Consider the following 19,100-nt stretch of genomic DNA (forward strand, 5'->3'; position numbering starts at 1 on the left):
AAAGCAGAAGTGGCTATAGTAATATCACACAAACTAGACTTTAACCAAAAGAACAAAGAAGGATCCATATATTAAAAAAAAAAAATTTCAGTACAGCAAGAAAAACATAACGTTGTTAAATCTTTTTGCATCTAGTAACAGACCATCAAAATATGTGAAGCAGAAATTGGTAAAATTGAAGGGAGAAACACACAGTTATGTAATAATAGAGACTTCAAACCGCCCCCCACCCCGCCACTGTCAATAGCGGATAGGACAACAAGACAGAAAGTAAGTAAGGAAATAGAGGACTTGGACAAACATAGTAAACCAATTCGATCTAACAGATAGACAGAATCCTCCATAACAACAACAGTCCTTATTTACAAGTGCACATGGGACGTTCTCCAGGATATAACATATCTTAGGCTACAGATTAAGTCTCAACAGATTTAAAAGATATCACACAAAGTATCTTCTCTTGACCACAGTGGGATTAAGTTAGAAATGAGTAACAGAAGGAAAACTAGAAAATCCACGAATATGTGGAAATTAAACAACATACTCTAAACCCATGGGTCAAGGGAGAAATAACAGGGGAAATGAGAAAATACATACAGATGCATAATAATGAAAACGCAACACCTCAAAGCTTACGGAACACCACAAAAGTAGTACTCAGTGGGAAATGTATAGTTGTAAATGCTCACATTAAAAAAAAAAAAAATGATTTCAAATCAGCAACCTTACTTTAAAACTTAGGGAACTAGGGGAAGAAGAACAAACTAAACTCAAAGCTAGCAGAAGGAAAGAAATAATAAAGATTAGAACAGAGATAAATAAAAAATAGAAAAACAGAGAGAATCAACAAAGCCAAGAGCTGATTCTTCAGAAGAATTAATAAAATCAACAAACCCATAGGTAGAGGGACTAACAAGAAGACTCAAATTACTAAAGTTAGAAACAAAAGTGGGCACACAACTACTAATTCTACAGAAGTAAAAGACATTATAAGAGTACTATAAACCATTGTACACCAACAGATTGGATAACCTTGATGACCTGGTTGGATTCCTAGAATCACAAAACTTAAGGCTTTATCATGAAGAAATAGAAAATTGGAAGATTTAGAACTAGTAAGGAGATTGAATCAATAGATTCAAAAATCTGACCAAAAAATACCCTGGACCTGACAGCTTCACCGATGAATTACACCAAACATTTAAAGAACAAACAGATCAGTCCTCTTCAAACTCACCCAAAAAACTGAAGAGGAAGGAACACTTCCTAACTCTTTCTAAGAGACTGGTATTGCCTTTACAAAGTCTGATGAAGACATTACAAGAAAAGAATACTACAGTTCTTTATGAATTAAAAAAATACAATTCACTTCGTGAATATTCATGTAAAAATCCTCAGCATAATACTAGCAAACCAAATTCAACAGCATACTGAAAGAATTATACACCATGACAAAGTGGGAGGTATGCCCAGAATGCAGGGTTGGTTCAACATACGGCAATCAATCAATGTAATATACCACATTAATAGAACAAAGGGAGAAAATACATGATCATTTCAACTGATTTAGAACAAGAATTTGGTAAGATTCAATACCTTTCCATTAAAACAAACACCCAACACACTAGGAATAGAAAGTAACTACCTCAACATCATAAAAAACATAGATGAAAAATCCATAGTGAATCTCGTACTCAAGGGTGAAAGCCTGTAAGTTTTTCCTCTAAGATGAAGAACAAAGCAAGGATGCTTGTTTTTACCACTTCTATTCAACATAATATTGGTAATCCTAGCCAAAGCAGTTATACATGAAAAAGAAAGAAGAGGCATCCAAAGAGGAAAGGAAGAAGTAAAATGATCTCTATTCACAGATGACATGATTCTATATGTAGAAAGTCCTAAAACTTCCTCCCTCAAATTTTAGAACTTATAGAATAATTCAACAGAGTAGCAGGATACAGAACCACTACACACAGATCAGCTGAATTTCTATATTTAACAATGAACAAAAAGGCATTTGAGAAAACCATTTCATTTACAGTAGCATCAAGAACAAATACTTAGTAACTAACAAAAGAGGTGAAAGACTTGTACACTAAAAACTACCAAACGTTAGTGAAGGGACTGGAAAGACATCCATGTTCATGGGTTGGAAGACTTTTTTTTTTTTTTTTTAAGATTTTATTTATTTATTTGACAAAGAGAGGCACAGCGAGAGAGGGAACACAAGCAGGGGGAGTGGGAGAGGGAGAAGCAGGCTTCCCGCCGAGCAGGGAGCCCGATGCGGGGCTCAATCCCAGGACCCTGAGATCACGACCTGAGCCAAAGGCAGACGCTTAATGACTGAGCCACCCAGGCACCCCTGGAAGACTTCTTATTAAGATGTCAGTACTACCCAGAGCAATCTGCAGATGCAGTGCAGCAAAGTCCGGACAATATTTGTCTTTGCAAAAATGGAGAAATTCATCCTAAAATGCTCATGGAATCTCAAGGGACCTTGAATAGCCAAAGTAATGTTGAGAAAGAACCGAGTTGGAGGACTCCACACTTCCTGATTTCAAAATGTACTACAAAGCTAAAGTAATCAAAACACTGTGGTGCTGGCATAAAGACAAATACATAGAGAGCCTAGAAATAAACCCTGACAAATAGGGTCAAATGATTTTCAACAAGGGTGACAAGACCATTCGATAGGGGAAGTGTTCGTCTTTTCAACAGATGGTGCTGAGAAAGTTGGATGTTCACGTGAAAAAGAGTGATGTTGGACCTTTACAACTAATACAATATACAACAGTTAACTTGAAATGGATTAAAGACCTGAACATATCGGAGCTAAAACTATAAAACCCCTAGAAGAAAACATGGGAGAAACTTCACGACATTGGATTTGGCAAGGACTTCTTGACTGTGACACCAAAGGCACAGGTAACAAAAGAACAAATAGGCAAATTGGACTTCATCAAATTTAAAAACTTTTGTGCCTCAGAGGACGCTATCAGTGGAGTCAAAAGGCAACTCATAGAACTGAGAGAAAAATACTTGCAAATGCGTATTTGATAATAACCTGAATATAGAGAACTCCTAAAACGCAGCAACAGTAAAAAAAAAAAAAACCAAACTGATTTAAAAATTGGCAGAAGGATTCAAATAAGCATTTCTCCGAAGAAGATCTGGAAGTGACCCAGTAAGCACCAGAAAAAATGTTCAGTGTCACCGATGATTAGGGAAATGCAAATGAAAACCACAACGAGATACCGCTTCATTACCATTAGGATATTATTTATTTATTTGTTTATTTATCTAGGAATCTATTTCGAGTAGAGTTGACACACAGTATGACATTAGTTTTAAGTGTACAACATAGTGATTCGACAGCTCTAGGAGTTACGCTATGTCACCATAGAACGCTATTACAATACCAGACTGTGTTCCCTCTGCTGTACCTTTTTTTTTTTTTTTTTAAGATTTTATTTATTTATTTGCGAGAGAGAGAATGAGAGACAGAGAGCGTGAGAGGGAGGAGGGTCAGAGGGAGAAGCAGACTCCCTGCCGAGCAGGGAGCCCGATGCGGGACTCGATCCCGGGACTCCAGGATCATGACCTGAGCCGAAGGCAGTCGCTTAACCAACTGAGCCACCCAGGCGCCCCTCCCTCTGCTGTATCTTTCATCCCCATGGCTTGTTGATTCCCATAACTGGAAGCCTGTATCTCCCACTGCCTTTCAACCATTTTGGTTAGGATGCTATTATTTAAAAGTACATGTAATAGCAAGCTGAATGGATGTGGAGAAATGAAACTCTTGTGATTGTTGGTGGAACTGTAAAATGGTGCAGCCCTTATGGAAACAAGACTGGTGGTTTTCAAAAAAAACTTAGAACTACCATGTCATCCAGCAGTTCTGCTTCTGAGTATATACACCAAAAGAAGGGAAGTTAGGGTCATAGATATTTGTACACCTGTGTTCATAGCAGAATTGTTCATATAATAGCCAAGAGGAGGAAGCAACCCAAGTGTCCATGGACGGATCAATGGATAAACAGAGTGTGGTTTATACATACTATGGAATATTCATCAGTCTTAAAGAAGGATGGGATTCAGACACAGGCTACAACGTGGATGAACCTTGAGGATATTCTGCTAAGTGAAATAAGCCAGTCACAAAAGGACAAATACTATATGATTCCACTTTTATATGAGGCACCTGAAGTAGTCACATTCATAGAGACAAAGCAGAATGGGGGCTGCCAGGGGCTGGGGTAGGGGGAATGGGGAGTTAGCATTTAATGGGTGCAGAGTTTCAGCTTTGCAAGGTGAATGAGTTCCGTGGATGGATGGTGGTGATCGTCCTACAATAACATGTATGCATTTAACACTACTGAACTGTATACTTAACGGTGGTTAAGATGCTAAAATTTTATGTTACATGTATTTACTGTGATTAAAAATAAGTTAAAAAGCTCACTCACTAATTCTATTCAGCTATATTTACTGGGTACCTCATGTGCGCTGGGGACTCTTTTAGGGTCTAGGGATAGAATCCGGACCATGACCAGTCCCATTCCCATGGAGCTCATGTAGTGGGACCGACAGACAGTGCTTGCTCAACACACGAATCAGTAAAATTTGTGTGCAGATTTTATAAACTGCTATACAGAGATCCAGGCGATAGCAAGTGAGCAAGGCGGTCAGGTCACTTCTGTGAGAAGTGATGTTCCGGTTAGAAGGGGGCAGGCACTAAGGAGCTAGCCAGCCGAGGTCAGTCTGGCATTTGGGGGGGCGCAGAAAGAGGTCGTGTCTGGTGGGTGTTGGGGAGGGGGCACAGTGAGGGGTGTGCGAGCCAGATGACCTCACGGTCTGGTCCGCCAGGGCAGGGGGGTGGGCTTCAGTGCACGTGCGGTCGGAAGCTATTGCAGGGGCTGAAGCACAAGAGTGGCATGCGCTGACTTGTGTTTTTAAAAACCCCTCTGCCTGACTCTTATCCAGGGAGCTGGAGTCCTGCTCCAGGCTCTGGGTCCCCAGCAAACCACTCACCTGCACAGGTACCCACGGAGCGAGAAGCCTCTGCCAGACTGGGTCTTTGAGCCGGCAGCAGACTGCAGTGTGGTCCCCTGGACTGGGCTTTGTCCCTGTTCCAAATGTGCTGTCGTGCCCTTTTACGTCTATCTCTTGGCTTTCCTGTGGTTGGGGGGTGGTAGTGACACGGGAGCAGGAAGATTTTAAAGAGCAAATTGCAGACAGAAATGGTGGCGTTGACACCAGAAACCCGGGGTTGGGGCAGCCAAACTGGAAAACGGGGCCACTTGCCGGAGCTTTGGTTGTTTTTAGCTTGTTTAACAACCGTGGAGTGAAATGAAAACGTGAGATGTTCCAGTCGAGTTCTGTTGGGAGGAAAAATGGCATCAATTTTACTCAATTACCATGCGAAACAGACAACAAGCCTTTCTCTGGTGCCCAGAGAAACTGTCACGGTGTTAGAGCACTCGCTGGTTCCCACACGCCAGAAGCCATCCCCCGGGGAAGCCGCCGGGGCGGGATGGTAAAAGGCAGGTGGCCAGGCCCACCCCCAGGGCCTCTGGCTCCGTGGTTCTGGGGTGGGCTCCAGAATGCATTTCCAGCAAATGTCCGGGTGATGTTGGTGCTTCTGCTTCAGGGGCCCCCCTCCGGGGCACTGTCCAGGAGAAAGAGTCCTTTCCTGTACTGGGGTCCGGATGGGCACCCGACATGATTTGAGTCTGTCTGTCCCCGGGGAGGCCCTGAGTAGCACAGGTGTTCTTGGGGAACCCTGCGTGGGCACTCTGCACAGCTCCTCCCCACGTGTCCCCGTCACCTGCTGCTGCTTCTCTGGCCCCGTCCGCCCCTCCCTGCCCGTGTCCCCAAGTCGCCCAGCCAGGAGAGCCACATTGTGCTGTTGGGAGCTGGTCCCTCCTCCCTGCCGGCTTGGCCCCCGGGCTGCCAAGGAAATGTGACAAACGCAGCCAGGGCTCTGAACACTTGCCAGGACGCAGCCAGAGCTGGATGCCGGAGACAGAATTTCCAGACGATTGGCCGGGCTGTTCCTTGCCCAACCAGGTGTCTCCCTCAACATCATATGGCCGCCGCCTCCGGGACTTCTCCTGAGCGTGAATTTCCATGGGAAAAAAAGACGAGGAGACTTCGGTACATGTCTTTGGGGCCTGATGCTTTGTGTTTGTGGCTGTTGTCAGATTTTCGTCTGGCTTGCCGGGCTTGGCTCTGGGCCCCCCGGGAGATCCTGTGCATCTGCCCTGTGCTCTGCTGAGCTTTGTGGGAACGTGGGACGGCTCACGTCAGGTGACGAGGTGCTCTGGCCGAGGTCAGGCTCCCAGATCTGCTTTCTAGGACGTGAGCACCCTAGGTACACGTCGAGGGGAAGTGCCTGCCTTCGCGCTTGCTAGAGAATGTCGCTAGAGTGTGAAGCGTCTTTCAAAAAAAATTAATTCAGAAAATTCTAATTGCGGTGAAATACACATTCAGTTTACCGTCTTAGTCATTTGTAAGCGTGCAGTTCAGTAGGAAGTATATTCACGTTGTTGTGCAACCCATCTCTAGAACTTTGTCATCTTGCAAAACTGAAACTCGGTACCCAGTAAACCACCCCCCCACCCCATCTCCCCGCCCTTCTCCTAGCCCCTGAAGGAGGAAGCTTTGTCTTCTCTCCATCTTCCCTCCTTTTTGAGCATTTGCCCCAAGGGAAGCGACTGAGCCTTTGGGGTTGTGGTTGTATAGAATGCACAGAACTGTCATCAGCCCAGCGAGGAGGAAATGGAAAGTTCTGCCAAGAGAGGTTGTTCCTATAGTTTTTCCTTCCTGAAATTTGCGCTCTTTTATGCAGGTTCTTTATGCAGCTTTTCTGTGGCATGTCACAGTTCCATTGAAAATTGCGTATGTGTTATTCCTTTATATTTATATTTTTATTTATTTTTTTTAAAGATTTTATTTATTTATTTGAGAGAGAGAGAATGAGAGAGAGCACATGAGAGGGGGGTTGGTCAGAGGGAGAAGCAGACTCCCTGCCGAGCAGGGAGCCCGATGCGGGACTCGATCCAGGGACTCCGGGATCATGACCTGAGCCGAAGGCAGTCGCTTAACCAACTGAGCCACCCAGGCGCCCTGTGTTATTCCTTTAAACCTTCCTTAAATAATATCCTCTAACGCCTTTGGCTGGTGTTGACATTCTAGGCGATGATTAGATTGCACCTTGAAATCGTGTGTGACTTGAATTTTCTCCCTCAGAACTGCAGGTTTTCATTCTTCCTATTTTTGATGTTTTGAATTGAGGTTTTCCAGTTTGGGCCCAATCCTACTGGAAAAATCTGAGTCGCAGCCATTGGGTGGTTCTCAAAATATCAAAACAAGGAAAAAGTTATGTGTTTTCCTCTTCTTCACCCAGGTTTGGGGATAGGTAATTAAGACATGACTTCAGTATTGGCCTACAGATGGTCCAGTGTAAAAAAAAAAGAGAGAGAGAGAAAAGAAATGACTACTATTTTGTTCTTAGTGGAATAAATTTGGGGGGTGGGGTGGAGTAAGAACAGAACAACTAAATGTGTTCTATTTTTCCTTGTGGGAAAGAATATTAAGTTACCCAAAGATTTTCTTTTGCTTTAATAATAGTTTTCAAAGAATTAAATTCCATGTAATTATTCTTTTTTAGATTTTTTTGTACTGGAAAAATAAGATCCAAGCAATGACACAGCTAATTCCTTTGTCACACAGATGCTCAAACATTGTATGCTTCACGTGGCCTTGGTTAACTGTGGCTACAGTCTGCTCTGGTTGTTGTTTTATGTTACAGCTGATGTACCAAAGAACACAGTAGAAAGTTTTAATGCCCCTGCTGGAAAATTCTCCCTTCTAGATTGTGTCTATCAGGAAAAAAAAAAAAAGAAAGTTTCAAAACCAAGTGAAATAAGTCAGAGAAAAAGAAATACTGTATGATCTCACTTATATGTGGAATCTAAAAAGGCTAACTTCCTAGATACAGAGAAGAGTTTGCTGGTTGCCAGAGATGCGGGTGGGCAGTGGGTGAAGGGGGTCAAAAGGTGCAAGCTTCCATTTATAATAAGTCTTGGGGATATAATGTACAACAAGGTGACTGTGGTTAATAATACTGGATCATATGTTTGAAAGTTCCTAAGAGAGCAGATCTTAAAAGTTCTCATCACAAGAAAACAAATTGTAACTATGCGAGGTGATGGGCGTTAACTGAACTTCTTGTGGTGATCATCTTGCAGTATATTGTATATATGTCAAATCATGTTGTACACCTAAAAATAATACAATGTTATATATCAGTCACATCTCAATAAACCTGGAAAAAACAAAGGAAAAACCAGGACACAATGAAGCAGAAGTATTTCGCCAGGTGTTCGAAAGATTCTCATCCCTGTTCTCTCCGTATCTTCTTCTACCACCTACCTGATCTATCCCATTATACCCCCCTCATCCTGCTTTGTCCATATTACAGGAGAGGGAGCCAGGGATTCTCACATTCAGTGGGCCTTTCCCCGTCCATGTCAACTTTGATTCCTCTGCCTTGTTTGAGATTTCCTCCCTCTCTTCCCCTTGAAACACTTTCCTTGGATTTTTTTTGATACTGAGGTCCTTCTACCAACAAGAGGTGCAAAACCGAGAGGGACAAATCCTCTTTTGTTACTCTAACCCTGTCTCCACGACACACTGTGGTTAGAATGAGGACTTCAGGCATAAAGGAGGATTATGGCCTTATTGGCTGGACAAGCCTGCATATGAATTGGGGTCATTGTTGACTAGCTGTGGGTCTTGAACAGGTGGCTTTCTCTTGATGAGCTGAGGGTGGTGGAGATACTGACCTTGACAGGTTTTGATGAGGGTTAGAGATTACACAGGACTGCATGTGGCAAATACGGCCACAGGCATTGACCTTCCCCTTCTTAAAGGTCCCCTTCAATGTCCCACATAAAAACCCAGAATGGGAGTTTTGAGTTTTCTATCAGGATTATCTAATACCCATTCCTTCTATGGGAATCTGCTGTTCTATGCTTTTTTTTTTTTTCTTTAAACAACTGATTTCCAGCTTAGCTCTGTGTGTGATTTCAGAGTTTTCTATCATGTGCATATTTCTTTTGGGAATTCACATTTATGGGAATTTTGGGGTCTCAGAGGCCTTTTTTTGTTTTAAAGATTTATTTATTTCACAGCGAGAAAGAGTGAGCATGGGGGGAGGGGCAGAGGGAGAGGGAGAGAGACTCCTCAAGCAGACTCCCCGCTGAGCATGGAGCCCGACATGGGGCCCAATCCCATGACCCCAAGATCATGATCGGACCTGAAATCAAGAGTCGGATGCTTAACTGACTGAGTCACCCAGGTGCCCCTCAGAAGGCCTTTTAAATAAAATGTGGGTCATATTTCTCGTGTGTGTGTGTATTTTGTTTTAAAAAGACTTCATGAACACTGAAAATTAAATTTTGTGTAATTATTCTTTTTTAGATTTTTTTGTACTGGAAAAATGCAGGGTTTTAATATTTTTAATTAATATAATTTTTAATGAGTGTAATTTCTATCTTATAAAAAATTTCTATTTTAGTCATTTGTATTATATGTTTTAGATTTATAGAAAAATTGAACAACTAGTACAGAGTTCCCCTACACAATTTCTCCTCTTATTAACATCTTATAATAGTATGGTATAACTAATGGACCAATATTGATGTATTATTTTTTATTGAAATAATTAACATACAGTGTTATATTTCAGGTGTACAACATTATGATTCAATAATTCTATATGTTGTTCAGTGCCCACCATGATAAGTGTAGTCACCATCTGTCCCCAAACAATGTTATTACAATCTTACTATATTTCCTATGCTATATTTTTCATCTCTGTGACTTCTTTATTTTATAACTGGAAGTTTATACCTCTTAATCCCCTTTACCTATTTCACTCATCCCCCACTCACCTCCGCTCTGTTAACCATCAGTTTATTCTCTGTATTTAAGAGTCTGTTTTTGTTTGCTCATTTTATTTTTTAGATTCCACATATAAGTGAAACCATGTGGTACTTGTCTTTCTCTGACTTATTTCACTTAGTATAATACTCTCTAGGTCCATCCATATTGTCACAAATGGCAAGATCTCATTCTTTTTCATGGCTGAGTAATGTTCTGTTGTATATATGTATACTTCTTTATCCATTCATCTATCGATCGACACTTGGGCTGCTTCCATACCTTTTTGGCTATTGTAAATAACACTACAATAAACATAGGGGTGCATACATCTTTTCAAATTAGTGTTTTCATTTTCTTTAGGTAAATACCCAGTAGTGGGAATTACTGGATCATATGGTAATTCTATTTTTACTTTTTGAGAAACTTCCATACTGTTTTCCCCAGTAGCTACACCAATTTACATTCCCACCAACAGTGCATGAGGGTTCCTTTTCCTCCACATCCTCCCCAACACTTGTTATTTCTTGTCTTTTTGATGCTAGTCATTTTGACAGGTGTAAGGTTGTATCTCATTGTGGTTTTGATGGGTATTTCCCTGATGATTGAGCATCTTTTCCTGTGTCTGTTGGCCATTTTGTATGTCTTCTTTGAAAAAATGTCTGTTCAGGTCCTCTGCCCATTGGATTATTTTTTTGGCATTCTGACTGATTATTATTGACTAGAGTCAATAGTTAATGCAGATGTCCTTAGTTTTTACCTAACATCTTCTGTCTGTTCCAGGATCCCATTCAGGATACCACTGTATTTTTATTAATTTTTATATTATGTCATTCATTCTCTTTTCTCTCTTGACAGGTATACAATATGTTTCAGCACCAGAGCCTTGGAAGTAAGGTGAACATTCAAGTTACCAAGCTCGTCCTGCTACGACAACGGCCTGTAAGTCCCCATGGAGGCCCACCAGAGCACATAGATGGCGTAACTGATCTGGAAGTTTCCTAGTTGCTGTGGAGTGCTAAGGAGGAGTGTAGGTGGTTGTCAGTCTTATCTGCCCTCCCAGGCTTTGCAGATGGCAACCGTGTGCCCTGGGTCAGGGACTGGGGATATCCAATGGGAGGAGGGCAGGTATTGTTACTAGAAGCTTGGTGTGCACATGTTCTGCTTGGAATTTCGAGAGAACCCTGAGCACTGAGCCTGTGTGCCTCCCTCCAGCCCTCCCAGCACATCTCACATATGCAAATCTAGATGGTGAGGTCTTTGGAAACCAGTGGCTATACTTTTGAATTTGGATTCACTGTAGTAGTGTTTTCTGGTCTTTGAGTTGAATGCATTCCCATATAATAATGTTACTTGCAGAATCGGGCAATGAACTTGAAAAACAAGAGACCGATGCTTGGTTGGGTATACAGTTCAGTTTGCCAAAAAAAGAAAAGAAAAGAAAGAATATTTTTCTTTAATAACATAGTCTTCCACTTGAACTTACAAATAAGGCCCTGGCCTCTCTCTGGGACTGGGCACCTTCCTACCAGCATTAGGGTTGGATTTGGGAGAAGCACATCACTGAATGATGTCCCATCGAGCAGCTCTCTCCACACTATATTCCGAACATAAACTCCGGCTTCCCTGGGTGTTTGCTTCTTTAACTGCCCCCACCGACCCCAATTTCTTTTAGGCCAAATTGTCCATTGGGCACCACGGTGAGCGGTCCCTGGAGAGCTTCTGTCACTGGCAGAATGAGGAATATGGAGGAGCCCGGTACCTCGGCAACAATCAGGTTCCAGGAGGGAAGGATGATACACCCCCGGTGGATGCAGCTGTATTTGTTACCAGGTGAGGCTGGACTTGGTCTGTAGCTGCACATGCAACAGAGGAAAGACCTGTCCCTCTTTGGAGAGGAAAAGAGGACAGTTTGCTAAGAATTCAGGCTTGGAAATCAGACCTTACTCGAACTCTCTGAGCCTTGGATTCCTCATCAGTAAAATTGGGGATCTGTTACAGATCCTAACCCTTAGTTATGAGGGTTCAGTGAGCACAGGAAGTGCTTTTCACGGTGCCTGGCCCAAAGTAAGGATGCAGTAAGTGCTAGCCATAATTGTTGCTGTTGTTATTATTAATATAAAAGTAGCAAAATTCTGGTTACCCGAGAGTCTTAACACTTCTAAGAAAATGCATCTACTACCTCTCCTGGGCACCAAATAAAACACTCACCAGGCAAGAACTAACCTGTGTTCGAGGCTGCCTCCCAACTGGCTTGAGCACGCTACTGGGGGGAGAGTGGATACCCCGAGTTCCCTGTGGGAGGGAGTCCATTAGGCATCCATGTGCTGTGCACGGCCCCAGCCCCGGGGCACTCCTGGGGCAATAGCGCTCAGCAGAGATGCCTGGGGAATTCCCATGCACATTCTGTTGCAAGTAAGGAGCTGAGCTGCTTTCTAGACTACAGAGCTGGACTTTTCCAGACTGCGAGGGACACCAGGGGCCCCGCAGCGGACCACAGAAACGAGACAGCCTTCCACACAGGCAGCAGTCACGTTATCTTAGCTTGCCAGGGCTGCAGTAACAAATGACCACAGACTGGGGGGCTTAGAACAACAGAAATGTATTCTTGCACCGTTTTGGAGGCCAGAAGTCCAAGATCACGGTGTGGGCAGGGCCGTGCTCTCTCTGAAGGCTCCAGGAGAGGAGCCTTGCTTCCTTCTTCCTAACTTCCAGTGGTGGCCTGCAATCTTTGGCATCCCTTGTCTTGTAGACGCATGGCTCCGACCTCTCCTTCACTGTCACCCTGTCGTGTGGCCTCCTCCCTCTGTCCCTCTTTCCCTCTTCTCATAAGGACACCGGTCCTTGGATTAGGGCCCAGCTTGGCCCAGTGGGACCTCATCTGAACTTGCTTACACCTGCACTGACCGTCTTTCCAAATAAGATTGCATTCACGGGTACAGGTACCAGGCGTTAGGACTTGAACATATCTGTTTTGGGGGACACAATTTAACCCACAACAGATATGGTTATGGCTCTTTCATTTTTCCCTTATATCTCAAACCTCTCTGAGAAAAACTGATTTGCTTGGGTTCCTTTACTTCCACGATGTAAGTAGAATGCATTATGTATTCACACCAAGACCCCCCTTTACAAAATAGGCAGAAGTGTTTCTTGATAATTTTAATCTGTCAGATTAAAATATCAAAATGTTATTAGACTTGCTATGAATCTGTCCATTGTGAATTTTAAGGAATTTTTAAAATTGACTTAAGGAAACTACTTCTCAAATTATATATTTTCTTTTTTTTTCTCCTGAGTTCAGAGGTAAAGCTTTAGATAGGAGCACTTTACCATTCTGTTAGCTTGAGACAGCCTGCCCCTCTAAGAGGGGCCAGAAAGGCCCTCTGGTGTATCTCTTGAGCCACGTACTGTAAGCCCCTGGCCCAGTGATGCTCTGAAGCTGGCTGGGAAAGTTCTGGCACCTTATCCCCAGGCACCAGGAAATGCAACTGCCTAACTTTCTCCTCTTTAAAAAACGCAGAACATGCACATTGCTACCACTAGACACCAGACACATACCTCATCACCCTTGTGGATGATGCATCAGTCGCCCACCCCAAAGGGTTAAAATGTACTCTGTAGCACACTGATCCCTTATGAGAGCATTTTCTGCTCTTACAGGATGTGATTTAAATGTATAATGGGACATGTGAGAAGACATCTATTCAGTAATTCTGATTGCCTGCCATCCGGCTGGTACCCTACCAGGCACCAAGGACAAGTGATGAGCAGGAGCCGGTTCTTGCTTTGGATCTGGGTTTGCCCACCCCAGGGAGTGCTGGGAGCCTCCAGGTACCACCTCCCCCAGTGGCTCTGCTTCCCCTCCCCGCCGCCTCGTGCTCACTGGCCAGAGGTTGCCATGGCTCCAGGCACTTTGAAGTGGTTTTTGAAGCCTATGGGCCCTGCGGATTGCAGTGTTGGGGTGATAGGTAGTACCCTTTGAGAGCGGATTTGATTTGGGGAGCAGGGAAGAGTCTTTGGGAACCATGTCCGCGTACGACTGTGAATTCGCACGACTGATTTTCCATATGCTACTTAAGTGAGGTCCTAGGGAAGAGCTCTAAATAACAGCATCTTTGGAATGTTCAACTAAACTTTTCAAAGTCACTACTTTGAAAGTGGTTCGTACCAAAACTAGATAAAATGTACAGATTCTGGTGTTTGTGAGACCTTTCCCGATGTCGTCTTTTGCCTGCAGTTTCATTCCTTGTCTGGGTCGAGGATGCGCTTGCAAGTGGTCTTGGTTTGGGAGCGAGTAGCCCCCCCCCCTTTATTTTTCAGAGGCAGTAAGTGTTACTGCAATCAGTGTTGACAAAACTGGATTAGCCTTTCCACAAAATGCCGACGGCAGACGCGAATGCACCCTTGGCCTGAGAAGGCTGTCAGTTAGGTTTCCTGGCTTTCTTTTCTGCTTCCCGCCTCCAACAGACTTACTTACTGTACTGGAAATATTGTGCGTAAAAATGTCAGTATTTTTTACATTGCACACCCATTAGGTTACATTAGGTTTGGGCTCCTACCCAAAACAAAACAAGACAGAAAATAACGAGCATTGTCAGGATGTGGAGAAACTGGAACCCTTGTGCACTGTTGGTGGGAAATATTAAATGCATCCTCGAAATACTAAATGCAGAATTACCCTTTGCTCCAGCAATCCTACTTCTGAGTGTAGACCCAAAAGCATTGAAATGAGGGTTTCAAAGAGATGTGTGTACCTATGTTCATGGCAGCATGACTCATAATGGCTAAAATGTGGAAGCAACCAAGCGTCCTTTGATGGACGAATAGGTAAACAAAATATGGGCTATGCATACAGTGGAATATTATTCAGCCCTATAAAGGAAGGACATCTTGTCACAGGCCACAACCTGGGTGAACCTGGGGGACGTTATGCTGAGTGAAATACACCAGTCACAAAAAGCCAAATAAGGTATGATTCCACTTATCTGAGGCCCCTAGAGCAGTTAAATTCATAGAGACAGGGTGTAGAGCTGGAGAGAGGAGGAATAGGAAGTTTGATGGATAGAGTTTCAGTTTTGCAAGATGAAAAAGAGTTCTGGAGATTGGTCGCCCAACATTATAAATGCATTGAACATCACCGAACCGTACGCCTGAAAATGTTGAAGATAGCAAATTCTGTGTTATGCGTATTTTATCACAATAAGACCATTTGAAAATTTTTCTAATTAAGCCCTTAGGGGGTGGTCCTGAATGCATGGGGTTGGTTCTGAGGGCAGGTGCTAGGGAAGGGCATGTCTGGAGGCCCCCAAGAGCAAGGTTCCTTCTGCGGCAGGCAGAGCCAACAAAAAGGCCTCCTGCATCTCGGTTAGCTGAGGCCAGCCCGGGAGCTGGCGTTTTCTTTCCCCGTTTCGAGCTGAGCTCTGATGAGCTACCTCAGCGCTCGTTCTTCCTCTTACCTGCTTCTGCGGATCCGCTGGGCCGAATGGGCCAGTGCCCAGCTCACTCCCTGGGTCCTCCCAGCTGTGAAATTGAAGACCTCCCAGCAGGACGGGGAGGCAGCGCCGGAGTCGGGGCTGGGAGCCGAGTTGGCCGAGAGGCATTGTTTAATAATTAGAGACTGCGAGCTGCAGTTCGCCAGGTTGGGATAACAACGGGCCGATGTTTTCACGGGGAAATGGGGTTTTCACGTGCTGCTCTTGAGAAGCAGCTCTTTCCTCCCGGAGTAATCTGAGCTGAGACGGGGTTGAGGGGCCAGTGTCCCCCAGTCCTGGGACTGAACGCTGGCCAATGCAAGGGTTTCTTCCCGCCTCCCTCCCTTCCTTATGGGCTGTGGCTGAGCCCCAGAGTGCCTTCTCTCCTGGACGCCCACCAGCCCTCCAGATGGCCAGGCACAGAGATGTAAGCGTGACATCATGTCCAGCAGAAGCTGCTGAGCCGGAATCCACGGAAGCTGGCTTTCTGGCAGCTGCAGCCGTGTCTGGGGCTAGAAAACACCTCTGAGTGGACGGGGGCTGGGGACCACATGGCACCCACACAGAGGACTGAGGTCTGGGGGGCTTCAGCACCTGGCACCGCTTTACCTTTGGCCCTGCATCTCCCGCAGGAAGCCACGAGAGAGGGATTTCCCCCCTAAACCCAGGTCTGTGCTCCCGGGAGACACCGGGAGCAAACCCGCAGGGCCAGCTCGGGGCTCCGCCACAGGTACACCTCTAGATGTCCCTCCACCTTCCCCTCCATGTCACTCCATCCCGCTCCCCAGGAACGGTCTTCTCTTCAGCCTCTGACCAAGGGGGTCTCTTGCAGGCCTAGCTCACGGTGAGAGCTCAGTGAGTATCTGGACCATCACATTACATTTTTTTCAGGTTTCCAAACATTGCGGAGACAAGGCCACTGGTAAGCTTGCACGGCAAGTTGAAAGTGGTCTGGAAATGTATTTCCGACAGTAATAAAGGAGTCACTATTAAGCCCCAGCTGTATGCCAGGCAATCGGTTATGCACAAGATTAGGTACATAAATTGTGGGGCCCATTGTGGAATGAAAATAGGGGAGCCTGCCTACTCTTGAGGAACAAGCACTGGAAAGTAAATGGACTAGAGACGGGAGGGCTCTGTCGGGACCCCACTTGAACGCAAGCATGTGGGTTTGGCATGAGTTTGCAGTGGGCGCAAGATTACCTAGATGAAGCTGCCCCTGTAGGCAAAGGGCTTGTGTTTTCTGAGAAAGGACCTTGAACAGGAAGGAGAGAGAAGATTCAAATCTTGGCTGACCCTTTCAAGCCAGGCTTCAAATTGAGCTTGGCTCTCCCCTCCGTGAGAAGACCACACTTCCTCCCACTTCCTCAGGAGAAACAATGGATGATGTTGCAGGGTCCATCATTTGAGACCACCTATTTCCCTTCAGAGAAGCCATGGGATGAGAGAACACACAGTGCTCCTGTCAGCCATCAGGGCTGGCTTGCTCCAAGATGGCGCTTTCTCCAAGATGGAACCATCTTCTACTCAGTTCTATTTAGTTCTTGACTGTGGGACTGATGGTCCCGTGCGCTTTCTCCTTTTGCCCAGGCTTTAGTCATGTTCACTCTGGGAAACCCTAGAGCAAGGTGTTGGGCCACCCTGATCCTTGTGTGCATGTGACGTTCGAGACATTCAAGTGGGAGGGGGTGTCCGATCAACAGTGTTGAGCTGGGGTCAGATAGATACCAGAGCAGGGAGAATATTTATGTCCCTAATTTTATTTGTTTGGTTTTCTCTGTGCTGCTGTTGCTTCCTCACCACCTTCTACTGCCTGTTAATTAGTCTTTTAGAAGGTCTTTTGTTTTGAGTTTTTAAAGATTTTATTTTTTATTTTTTTTTATTTGACACAGCGAGAGAGGGAACACAAGCAGGGGGAGCAGGAGAGGGAGAAGCAGGCTTTGTGCCTAGCAGGGAGCCCGATGCAGGGCTCGATCCCAGGACCCTGGGATCATGACCTGAGCCGAAGGCAGACGCTTAACGACTGAGCCACCCAGGCGCCCCTGTTTTGAGTTTTTAATTCCAGTTAGTTAACTTACAGTGTTAGTGTTATACTAGTTTCAGGTGTCCAATATAGTGATTCAGCACTTCCATGTATCACCCAGTGCTCATCACAAGTGCCTTCCTTCATCCCTGTCACCTGTTTCATCCATTTCCCCCCCACCTCCCCTCTGGTAACCATCAGTTTGTTCTCTCTAGTTAAGAGTCTGTTTCTTGGGGTGCCTGGGTGGCTCAGTCGGTTAAGCGTCTGCCTCCGGTTCAGGTCATGATCCCAGGGTCCTGGGATCGAGCCGCACGTCAGGATCCCTGCTCAGCAGGCAGCCTGCTTCTCCCTCTCCCTCTGCTGCTCCCCCTGCTTGTGCTTTCTCTCTCTCTCTGTCAAATAAATAGGTAAAACCTTTAAAAAAAAAAAAAAAGAGTCTTGTTTCTTGGTTTGTCTCTCTTTTTTCCCTTTGCTCGTCTCTTTTGTTTCTTAAATTCCATGTATGAGTGGGATCATATTTTGTGTTTCTCTGACTGGCTTACTTCACTTAGCATTATACTCTCTAGCTCCATCCACGTCATTGCAAATGGCAAGATGTCATTCTTTTTGATGGCTGAGTAACATTCCATTGTGTGTATACACACGCACACACACCACATCTTCTTTATCCCTTCATCTATTGATGGACACTTGGGTTGTGCCATATCTTAGCTATTGTAAGTAATGCTGCTGTAAATATAGGGGTCCATGTATCCCTTTGAATTAGTGTTTTTGTATTCTCACTGCTGGGTATTTACCCAAAGAATAGAAAAACACTAAAAGGTCATCTTTGACAGAAAAAAATCAAGGCTTCCTTTTATGGCTCCTATAGTTATCCCCCTTTTCCTTTCCCTGCAAGTTCCTGTGGTTTTGGAGTGGGATTGTGACAAGTGTAGGGTTTTTTTTTTTTAAATGTGGGATTCTTTTTTTTTTTTTTTTTTAAAGATTTTATTTATTTATTTGAGACAGAGAGAATGAGAGAGAGAGAGCACATGAGAGGGGGGAGGGTCAGAGGCAGAAACAGGCTCCCTGCCGAGCAGGGAGCCCGATGCGGGACTCGATCCAGGGACTCCAGGATCATGACCTGAGCCGAAGGCAGTCGCTTAACCAACTGAGCCACCCAGGCGCCCCTCAAATGTGGGATTCTTGAAGGCTTCCTTTTTTCCTTTGTTAAAACGGTCTTCAAATTGATTATCAAAACATATAGGTTTGTTATGAAAAAGTTAGAAACTTGCAGTGAGCAGAACCTGTGTGGGGTTGGTCCCAGCTCCTCCTCGGCGTTTCTTTGGCCAGTTTCGGGGCCACGCCTTCAAAGCTGCCCCCTCCTCTCTTCTGGGCTTGCAGGCTGGCCGGTGCATCTGGTTCTGTAGATCAGGAGCCCGAGGAGAATCTGTGGGTCTGAGTAGGTGGGTGGAGTCTTTGACAAAGCTCAGGTGAGCCTGAAGCCAAGCCAGAGTTGGGAACACACAGCTCTGCCCCATTTCCGCTGAGAGGCGTCAGGTGTGGGTCACAGTTTGGAGGCAAATACAACAGAACATGCTGTGCATCTGAATGGGATTGACGTGGAGGGAGAAGGAAAGAGGACCATACAGAGTTAGGTTAGGAGAGTGACACAT

General features: G+C 44.7%; 1 protein-coding gene across 2 annotated transcripts in view; it reads left to right on the top strand.

Moving 5' to 3' along the window:
- The window catches only part of ADAMTS17 (ADAM metallopeptidase with thrombospondin type 1 motif 17), a 280,407-nt gene that overhangs the window by 4,128 nt on the left and 257,179 nt on the right, over positions 1–19,100 (top strand). For both annotated transcript variants that reach the window (XM_081831556.1, XM_081831555.1), the window contains exons 2-3: positions 10,807–10,890; positions 11,624–11,781. In XM_081831556.1, coding sequence (XP_081687682.1) covers positions 10,807–10,890; positions 11,624–11,781 — 242 coding nt within the window. The remainder of the gene's footprint in view (positions 1–10,806; positions 10,891–11,623; positions 11,782–19,100) is intronic.

The sequence above is a fragment of the Leptonychotes weddellii genome, chromosome 9, assembly GCF_054177405.1.
Source record: "Leptonychotes weddellii isolate Sample4059 chromosome 9, ASM5417740v2, whole genome shotgun sequence".
Taxonomy (NCBI): domain Eukaryota; kingdom Metazoa; phylum Chordata; class Mammalia; order Carnivora; family Phocidae; genus Leptonychotes; species Leptonychotes weddellii.